Source organism: Nerophis ophidion, linkage group LG22 (genome assembly GCF_033978795.1).
Source record: "Nerophis ophidion isolate RoL-2023_Sa linkage group LG22, RoL_Noph_v1.0, whole genome shotgun sequence".
Lineage (NCBI taxonomy): Eukaryota > Metazoa > Chordata > Actinopteri > Syngnathiformes > Syngnathidae > Nerophis > Nerophis ophidion.
This window is the reverse complement of record NC_084632.1, coordinates 35317781-35328917: the sequence shown is the minus strand read 5'-3', so window position 1 is coordinate 35328917 and position 11137 is coordinate 35317781. Positions and strand designations below refer to the sequence as shown.

The following is an 11137-nucleotide window of genomic DNA, read 5'->3' as shown; positions in this document are numbered from 1 at the left end:
CAAAGGGCTGCACAAACCACCACGACATCCTCGGTAGGCCCACATAAGGGCAAGGAAAACTCACACCTAGTGGGACGTCGGTGACAATAATGACTATGAGAACCTTAGAGAGGAGGAAAGCAATGGATGTCGAGCGGGTCTAACATGATACTGTGAAAGTTCAATCCACAATGGATCCAACACAGTCGCAAGAGTCCAGTCCAAAGCGGGTCCAACTCAGCAGAGAGAGTCCCGTTCACAGCGGAGCCACCAGGAAACCATCCCAAGCGGAGGCGGATCAGCAGCGCAGAGATGTCCCCAGCCGATACACAGGCAAGCAGTACATGGCCACCGGATCGGACCGGACCCCCTCCACAGGGGAGAGTGGGACATAGAAGAAAAAGAAAAGAAACAGCAGATCAACTGGTCTAAAAAGGGAGTCTATTTAAAGGCTACAGTATACAAATGAGTTTTAAGGTGAGACTTAAATGCTTCTACTGAGGTGGCATCTCGAACTGTTACCGGGAGGGCATTCCAGAGTACTGGAGCCCGAACGGAAAACGCTCTATAGCCCGCAGACTTTTTTTGGGCTTTGGGAATCACTAACAAGCCGGAGTCCTTTGAACGCAGATTTCTTGCCGGGACATTTGGTACAATACAATCGGCAAGATAGGATGGAGCTAGACCGTGTAGTATTTTATACGTAAGTAGTAAAACCTTAAAGTCACATCTTAAGTGCACAGGAAGCCAGTGCAGGTGAGCCAGTACAGGCGTAATGTGATCAAACTTTCTTGTTCTTGTCAAAAGTCTAGCAGCCGCATTTTGTACCAACTGTAATCTTTTAATGCTAGACATGGGGAGACCCGAAAATAATATGTTACAGTAGTCGAGGCGAGACGTAACAAACGCATGGATAATGATCTCAGCGTCTTTAGTGGACAGAATGGAGCGAATTTTAGCGATATTACGGAGATGAAAGAAGGCCGTTTTAGTAACGCTTTTAATGTGTGCCTCAAAGGAGAGAGTTGGGTCGAAGATAATACCCAGATTCTTTACCGTGTTGCCTTGTTTAATTGTTTGGTTGTCAAATGTTAGAGTTGTATTATTAAATAGAGTTCGGTGTCTAGCAGGACCGATAATCAGCATTTCCGTTTTTTTGGCGTTGAGTTGCAAAAAGTTAGCGGACATCCATTGTTTAATTTCATTAAGACACGCCTCCAGCTGACTACAATCCGGCGTGTTGGTCAGCTTTAGGGGCATGTAGAGTTGGGTGTCATCAGCATAACAGTGAAAGCTAACACCGTATTTGCGTATGATGTCACCTAGCGGCAGCATGTAGATGCTGAAGAGTGCAGGGCCAAGGACCGAACCCTGGGGAACTCCACACGTTACCTTAACGTAGTCCGAGGTCACATTGTTATGGGAGACACACTGCATCCTATCAGTAAGATAAGAGTTAAACCAAGACAGGGCTAAGTCTGACATACCGATTCGTGTTTTGATACGTTCTAATAAAATATTATGATCGACGGTATCGAAAGCAGCGCTAAGATCGAGGAGCAGCAACATAGATGACGCATCAGAATCCATCGTTAGCAATAGATCATTAGTCATTTTTGCGAGGGCTGTCTCCGTCGAGTGATTTGCCCTGAAACCGGATTGAAAGGTTTCACATAGATTGTTAGACGCTAAGTGTTCATTTAACTGCTCCGCAACAATTTTTTCGAGGATTTTTGAAATAAAGGGAAGGTGAGACACCGGTCGGTAGTTTACCATGAGGTCAGGATCGAGGTTAGGTCTTTTAAGAAGAGGATGAATAACCGCTTTTTTTAATGCTAGGGGAACACTGCCCGAGGAGAGTGATAAGTTTATAATATTTAGCACTGATGGACCTAATAATACAAAGAGCTCCTTGATCAGTTTCCCAGGAAGAGGGTCAAGTAAACATGTTGTTTGTTTTATTCCATTTACACGTTGTAACAATTCCTCTAATGTTATTTCCTCAAAACGAGAGAAACTATTTTGGAGGGCAGTATCCGCCGTATATACAATCGTGTCAGTGTTAATAGAACCCCGTTGTAGCTGGGACGCATTGTCTTTAATCTCCTTTCTAATGACTTCAATTTTCTTACTAAAGAATTGCATAAAGTCATCAGCTGAGTGGGTGGAGCTACTGGAAGGAGTCCCTTGTTGGGTTAGCGATGCTACCGTACTAAACAAAAATTTAGGATCGTTTTTATTGCGGTGGATGAGATTTGAGTAATAATTAGCTTTAGCTAAGGTAAGCATGCGTTTATAAGTTATTAAACCATCACTAAATGCTTGATGGTGCACCTCAAGTTTAGTCGTGCGCCATTTGCGTTCCAGCTTTCTGCATAATAATTTCTGAGCTCTAGTTTCTTCTGTAAACCACGAGGTGCGCTTTTTTGGAGCCTTTTTTAACTTTAGCGGTGCTATGTTATCAATGGTTTCGCGCAGGGCGTCGTTAAAGTTGTTAGTGAGGTTATCAATAGAGCCCACATACTTTGGGAATGGTGCCATTACCGAGGGCAGTAGGTCAGCAAGAGTTGTCGTTGTGGCCGTATTAATGTTGCGGCTGCTATAGCAGTTATTATTATTATTAGTTTGACGAACATGCGTCTGAACCTCGAATTTTATAAGGTAATGATCGGACAATACTTTAGTATACGGGAGTATCGTAACTTTGGAAGCGGTGATACCCCTGACAAGCACTAGGTCTATCGTATTACCGTTGCGATGCGTGGGTTCATTTATTATTTGTGTGAGACCACAGCTATCAATTATACTCTGGAGCGCTACGCACGGTGGGTCCGATGGGGTATTCATGTGGATATTAAAGTCCCCCATTATGATTATATTATCGGCGTGTGTCACTAGATCAGCAACGAACTCTGAGAATTCATTGATAAAGTCCGAACAGGGCCCTGGGGGGCGGTAGATAACAGCCAGGTGTAGAGGCAGCGGTGTGACAGACCTCATAGTAAGCACCTCAAACGATTTATATTTATTATTTATGTTAGGACTAAGGTTAAAGTTTTCGTTGTATATTAGTGCGACCCCCCCACCCCTTTTAAGCGGACGGGCCATATGCGCATGTGTAAAGTTAGTAGGATATGCCTTTTAGGTGCGCCTTATAATCTGACCTGACGTTGCTTAACACAATAAGTAATGAATAATTCCAATTGTAATCACAGTGTTAAAAATAATGTTAAAATCATAAAACATTCTCATGCATTTTTAATCCATCCATCCGTTTTCTACCGCATCAGTTCAAGAAGTTGCATTAATGGTAAGAAGTTATTTATTTATTATTGGTTAGTGTGGGGCTTGCCCTACTGGGGGTTCTTCAGACCACCAAGCACCGACATGAGAGCCTGTTTCAGGGTTACAATATTGTTTTATTTTTCAATAAGTCTCTCAGTTGCTTTCCAGCAATAGTATTTCCAGCCCCAACCCGGTCTCTCCTCCTGGCTGCTGCTTATAACAGCGCGACAGGTGATTAGATAACAAAGCCCAGGTGGGCCATCTACGCACCTATCGCTGCAGGCCCGCAGGCCACGCCCCCTCCACAGTTAGCTTCAGAATAACAATGTTATTACAGAGAATAAGAAACGTATTATACTCTAGAAATGTTGGTCTTACTTAAAAATGCACGTTTTTATTTGTGTTCAGTGTTAAAAAAAAATATTATATGGCTCTTACGGAAATATATTTTAAAATATTTGGCTTTTTGGCTCTCTCAGCCAAAAAGTTTTCCCGACCCCTGCCGTAGAAGAAGCGCACTTCTTCTCCTTCTACGGGGGAAAATTAAGTCGACGGCTGCTTATCGTAGAAGAAGAAGCGCACTTCTTCTACAAGGGAAAATGAAGTCGGTGGCTTCTTACCGTAGTTGCAAGACCTGTTGTGGCTCAATATTGGTCCATACTGTATATAAGTCGCACCGCATTATAAGGCGCACTGTCAGCTATTGAGAAAATTTGAGGTTTTTAGGTGCGCCTTATAATGCGGAAAATACGGTACATTTTCATGACATTTCCAAAAAAACTAAGACTTTTCTAAAGTTGGCAAAGAAATCAATCAATCAATCAATCAATCAATGTTTACTTATATAGCCCTAAATCACTAGTGTCTCAAAGGGCTGCACAAACCACTACGACATCCTCGGTAGGCCCACATAAGGGCAAGGAAAACTCACACCCAGTGGGACATCGGTGACAATGATGACCCAGTGGGACGTCGGTGACAATGATCAATCAATCAATCAATGTTTACTTATATAGCCCTAAATCACTAGTGTCTCAAAGGGCTGCACAAACCACCACGACATCCTCGGTAGGCCCACATAAGGGCAAGGAAAACTCACACCCAGTGGGACATTGGTGACAATAATGACCCAGTGGGACATCGGTGACAATGATGACTATGAGAACCTTAGAGAGGAGGAAAGCAATGGATGTCGAGCGGGTCTAACATGATACTGTGAAAGTTCAATCCACAATGGATACAACACAGTCGCGAGAGTCCAGTCCAAAGAGGATCCAAGACACAGCAGCGAGAGTCCCGTTCACAGCGGAGCCAGCAGGAAACCATCCCAAGCGTAGGCGGACTAGCAGCGCAGAGATGTCCCCAGCCGATACACAGGCGAGCAGTACATGGCCACCGGATCGGACCGGACCCCCTCCACACGGGAGAGTGGGACATAGAAGAAAAAGAAAAGAAACGGCAGATCAACTGGTCTAAAAAGGGAGTCTACTTAAAGGCTAGAGTATACAAATGAGTTTTAAGGTGAGACTTAAATGCTTCTACTGAGGTGGCATCGCGAACTGTTACCGGGAGGGCATTCCAGAGTACTGGAGCCCGAACGGAAAATGCTCTATAGCCCGCAGACTTTTTTTGGGCTTTGGGAATCACTAATAAGCCGGAGTCCTTTGAACGCAGATTTCTTGCCGGGACATATGGTACAATACAATCGGCAAGATAAGATGGAGCTAGACCGTGTAGTATTTTATACGTAAGTAGTAAAACCTTAAAGTCACATCTTAAGTGCACAGGAAGCCAGTGCAGGTGAGCCAGTACAGGCGTAATATGATCAAACTTTCTTGTTCTTGTCAAAAGTCTAGCAGCCGCATTTTGTACCAACTGTAATCTTTTAATGCTAGACATGGGGAGACCCGAAAATAATACGTTATAGTAGTCGAGGCGAGACGTAACAAACGCATGGATAATGATCTCAGCGTCTTTAGTGGACAGAATGGAGCGAATTTTAGCGATGACTATGAGAACCTTGGAGAGGAGGAAAGCAATGGATGTCGAGCGGGTCTAACATGATACTGTGAAAGTTCAATCCATAATGGATCCAACACAGTCGCGATAGTCCAGTCCAAAGCGGATCCAACACAGCAGCGAGAGTCCCTTTAACAGCGGAGCCAGCAGGAAACCATCCCAAGCGGAGGCGGATCAACAGCGCAGAGATGTCCCCAGCCGATACACAGGCAAGCAGTACATGGCCACCGGATCGGACCGGACCCCCTCCACAGGGGAGAGTGGGAAATAGAAGAAAAAGAAAAGAAACAGCAGATCAACTGGTCTAAAAAGGGAGTCTATTTAAAGGCTAGAGTATACAAATGAGTTTTAAGGTGAGACTTAAATGCTTCTACTGAGGTGGCATCTCGAACTGGAGGGCATTCCAGAGTACTGGAGCCCGAAATGAAAAAGCTCTATAGCCCGCAGACTTTTTTTGGGCTTTGGGAATCACTAATAAGCCGGAGTCCTTTGAACGCAGATTTCTTGCCGGGACATATGGTACAATAAAATCTAAATGTACACTGTTGATCATTCGGACACGTTTGCCATGTTCCTGCAGGGCCCATGTCGGCGGGAGATGGAGAGCATCCTAAAAAGTCTGAAAATCAGCAACGTACTCAACCCCAGAGGCTTTCGCATACCCAACTGTGACAGAAGAGGTTTCTATAAGAAAAAACAGGTGAGTAACTCATGCTTTTTTCCCCCACCACACACCTGCAGAAATAGACTTGTCACGTGCCTGAATGTTTCTAAAGGATCCTCATTAAAGGCCTACTGAAATGAGATTTTTTTATTTAAATGGGGATAGCAGGTCCATTCTATGTGTCATACTTGATCATTTCGCGATATTGCCATATTTTTGCGGAAAGGATTTAGTAGAGAACATCGACGATAAAGTTCGCAACTTTTGGTTGCTAATAAAAAAGCCTTGCCTGTACCGGAAGTAGCAGACGATGACATCACCGGTGTGAGGGCTCCTCACATCCTCACATTGTTTATAATGGGAGGTGTCACGCCAAATTTCTTCCCCCCTACAAAAACCTTCCCCCCCCATTTACTTCCGGGGTCATGATTAATACAGACGTTGTCACAACATGGCTTGGACGTGGATTGTTTCTTCGATGCAGATGAGAATCAGCACGAGTGCGGCGTGGATGTGAGTACATGGTTGTTTATTTAAACACTATAATCAAAAATAATCAAACTAAGGGCTCTCACAAGGAGGTACAGACACTTGGCTATGAATAAACAAAAGACTAGCATAAATGCTGCAAACTACAAACATGAAACAAAAACACTTGCTCGATTTGCATGAATAACAATAAACTATAAACAAAACTAGCACAATGGCATAAATACAAAAACTTACACGGCACGGAACTATGGACAAGGACATGAAGGAGGTGCAGCATGGGTAGGGTGCGTGCGCATGTGAAGATCCCAGGACGAAGACAAGAAAAAGAGTGACTTAAATAGCTATGATCATTAGTGAAAACAGGTGTGAGGCTGAGAACAGGGACGTGACAGGTGAAAACTCATGAGTTGGCATGGAAACAAACAAAACCAGGAAGTGCAAAACGTGACTGAATGTCCAAAAACTAAACAAAGCATGACCAAAACCAAAACATAACTTACAGGCGTGACAGACGTTTTGTTAACGCTATATTATAAAGATTATAACGCTATATTATAAAAATACAGACGTTTTGTTAACGCTATATTATAAAAAAATGAAAAAAACAATTTACAAACACACGCTATGGGATGACGTAAGAGGAAACGTGAGGAAACGTGACCCCAGAAGTAAATGTGTCATCCCATAGCTTGTGTTTGTAAATTGTTTTTTAAATTTAATTTTTTCATAATATAGCGTTAACAAAATGTCTGTATTAATCATGACCCCGGAAGTAAATGGGGGGGGAAGGTTTTTGTAGGGGGAAGAAATTTGGCGTGACAGAGCCTCCAACAAAAACAGCTATTCGGACCGAGAAAACGACAACTTCCCCATTAATTTGAGCGAGGATGAAAGATTCGTGGCTGAGGATATTGATAGCGAAGGACTAGAAAAAAAAAAAAAAAAAAAAAAGGCGATTGCATTATGAGCGATTCAGATGTTTTTAGACACATTTACTAGGATAATTCTGGGAAATCCCTTATCTTTCTATTGTGCTGCTAGTGTTTTAGTGAGATTATATAGTACCTGATAGTCGGAGGGGTGTGTCCACGGGTGTCTTGACGCCAGTCTCTGAGGGAATTAGTCACGGCATCAGCAGCACAATAGAATTTTCGCTGATCTCCGGTAAGAGGCGACTTTTTACCACAATTTCCTACCTGAAACCTGCCGGTTGACAAGTGGTCGGGATCCATGTTCGCTTGACCGCTCTCATCCATATAGCTTCACTTCCGGGAATTTTAAACAAGGAAACACCGTGTGTTTGTGTGGATAAAGGCTAAAGCTTTTCTCCTCCATCTTTCTACTTTGACTTCTCCATTATTAATTAAACACATTGCAAAAGATTCAGCAACACAGATGTCCAAAATACTGAGTATGTTGCGATCCGCTGCTCGGATCTTCACTGATTGTTGCTTTGTTTACTTGTCTTGTATCACTCTCTGTCGTTCGACCACCTTAGTTCCTGTTTAGTCTGTCACTATGGTTTCTTATTAGTCTCACCTGCTACTCACGGTCCCTGCACACCTGTCACATTTGATTACTGCCTTATATAAGCCTGCCTCTTTTTGTTGTTCATTCTGGGACTCTAATTTGCCTACGTGTAGGGATGATGTTTGATAAGAAATTATCGAGTTCGAGCCTATTATCGAATCCTCTTATCGAGTCCAGATAGGTTGTTGTACATGGAAAAAAAACAACAATATTTGGTTTAACAAAAGCTCACTTTTATCATATAAGAACACAATAAAATCTAATAAATATTGACTGTTTCCCCCCTAAAAAAATAAAATGAAATAAATAGACATTGACTGTTGTTACCCAAAGTATATTAAGTGGGATTTTTCAGAAAAACAAATACAGTAACACAAAAACAACCTGTCTCTGTGATCACTTTAGGTGTATAAATAATAATATAGTGTTAAATAAAATCAGTCCTTTGGGCACAAAACCTAATGACTGAGCTACGTGATGTCTCACGGAGCATTTCTGCTCGGGACGGATTCGAATAAAGAACCGACTCTTTTTCTTTAGTGGTCTTGATAACGGGTACCGGTTATCAAAAAGAAGTTCGAGTCCGAGGACTCGGTTCTTTTCTTATCGAACAACCGGGAAAACCGGTTTCGGGTATCATCCCTACCTACGTGCAACAGTGACGACTGTCTTCTATGTACGTATAATCTCGCTGTGTAACGCCGGTTCGGCATCGTGGTACCGGGTTCGATTCCCTCGAGGATGCGTCAAAGGAAGAACACAACAAAGGTAAGATCTAACAAATTTATTAACAAAAAGTGAGCTCTGAACAAAAACACTGGAGCTAATAAAAAGGGAAACAAAAGACGCTAGCGTGAAAGCTAGGAAATATAAAGAACTAAGATTTGGCACGATGGCACAACAAATGAAAACAAAGATGATTAGCATGTGAGCTAAAGATGACAACAAAGTGGCTTAGCTAATGAGCTAGCGAGAAAAACATACCTGACGTTACTTGTTGCATGTGAGCAAATTAGAGTCCCAGAAAGAATAAACAGAAGAGGCTGGCTTATAAAGGGAAGGTAATTAGCAGTGAACAGGTGTGCAGGAACCGGGAGTAACAGCTGAAACTAATAAGTAACCATGGTGATGGACTAAACGGGAAATAAACGGATCAGACGGAGAATGAGAACAAAGATGGAAAAATAAACAATAATATTTGAAGATCCGAGTCACGGATCGCAACACGCTGGCTTTCACGCTACGCCGTTGTTGTTTTTATTCTAGCTCTCATGCTAATGATTTGTTTTCTCTTATGTGCCTTCGTGCCAAGTTTAGTTTTCTCTGTTGTTATTCCTAGCCTTCGATGCTAGCGCTTTTGTTTGCCTTTTGCTTAGCTCCTGTATTTTGGTTCCTTAGCTCCCTTTTGTTACTTTAATAAATCATTCACATCTTACCTCTTGCTGTGTTCGAGCCGATGCATTCCTGGAGGGACAAATCAAGTCAAATCAAATCAAAGCAATTTTATTTATAAAGCACATTTAAAATTGACAACAGGGGTAGCCAAAGTGCTGTACAATGGGCAGGTTAAAAGATAATACGAAGACCGAGCAAACAACACAACACAAATAGAACATAATAAAAAATAAATAAATAAAACATAAAAACAGGTTCACAGCAGGTGTATAATGGGGCGCCATTGGAGGATGGATATCACTTAGTGCTAAAAGCCAAGGAATAAAAGAATGTTTTTAAGAGAGATTTAAAAACAGGAAGAGAGGAGGCTTGTCTAACACTCAGAGGTAGGTCGTTCCAGAGCTTGGGAGCAGCAGCAGCGAAAGTTCTGTCACCTCTAAGCTTCAGCCTTGTGTCAGGGACCGTCAGTAGCAGCCGATCGGCTGATCTTAGGTATCGAGTGGGGCAGTAAGGCTGAAGGAGGTCGGAGAGATATGTTGGCGCGAGGTTGTTTAGACATTTAAAAACAAATAGAAGGAGTTTAAAATTGATTCGATAACGCACAGGGAGCCAGTGAAGGGACGCTAATATAGGGGTCTGTGTTAGCAGACGAGCAGCAGAGTTCTGCATGACCTGCAGGCGGGCGAGGGAGACCTGGCTAATGCCTACATACAGGCCATTGCAGTAGTCTAAACGATTCGAGATAAAGGCGTGAATTAATTTCTCGAGATCATGTCCTGACAGAAGCGGTTTCACTTTTGCTATTTGGCGTACTGTGATTGATAAAAGCTTTTTTGAACGACGCTGCTGATTTGTTTTTCGAATTTAAAATCTGAGTCGAACTTTACCCCCGGGTTTGTGACACAGTGGCTGAGATACGGGGTCAGAGTGCCGAGGTCAACGTTGGGGGACGGAGAGCGACTTGGACCGAACAACATGACTTCTGTTTTGTCTTCATTTAGACTCAGGAAGTTAGCTGAAAGCCAGGCTTTGATGTCGTGCAGGCAGTCAATGAGACGTTGAACTGTGTTGTTTTGTGCCATGGGAAAATAGATCTGGCAATCATCGGCATAAAAATGAAATGCAATACCATACTTCCTAAAAATAGAACCAAGGGGGAGAAGGTAAAGCGCAAAGAGGATTGGGGCAAGGATTGAGCCCTGGGGGACCCCGTGTGGTAGAGGAGCTGTGGAAGACATAAAACTGTCTATTTTTACACAAAAACTCCTGTCAGCTAGGTACGACCGGAACCAGTTGAGGGTGGCGCCCTTAATACCCACACAGTTCTCAAGACGAGTGATTAAGGTGGCATGGTCGACGGTTTTGAACGCAGCAGACAGATCTAAAAGCACCAGGACGACATATTTGCCAGAATCAGTTGACAGGAGGATATCGTTCAAAACTTTTAGAAGCGCTGACTCTGTGCTGTAGAGGGCTTTAAAACCGGACTGGAACAGCTCAGAGATACCATTATCCTCTAAGAAGGGCAACAACTGACTGTAGACAACCTTCTCTAATATTTTAGAAATGTATGGAAGGTTAGAGATAGGTCTAAGGCAGGGGTAGGGAACATATGGCTCGCGAGCCAGATGTGGCTCTTTTGATGACTGCATCTGGCTCTCGGATAAATCTGAGGTGACATTGCTTGGCACGATAATTCCACTTGTAATCACAGTGTTAAAAGTAACGTTCAAAATATAAAACCATCTCATGCTTTTTTATGTTCAAGAAGTT

General features: G+C 42.9%; 1 protein-coding gene across 1 annotated transcript in view; it reads left to right on the top strand.

Moving 5' to 3' along the window:
- The window catches only part of LOC133540819 (insulin-like growth factor-binding protein 3), an 80477-nt gene that overhangs the window by 23433 nt on the left and 45907 nt on the right, over positions 1-11137 (top strand). Inside the window, exon 3 of the mRNA XM_061883770.1 lies at positions 5864-5983. Within this exon, the coding sequence (XP_061739754.1) occupies positions 5864-5983 (120 nt within the window). The remainder of the gene's footprint in view (positions 1-5863; positions 5984-11137) is intronic.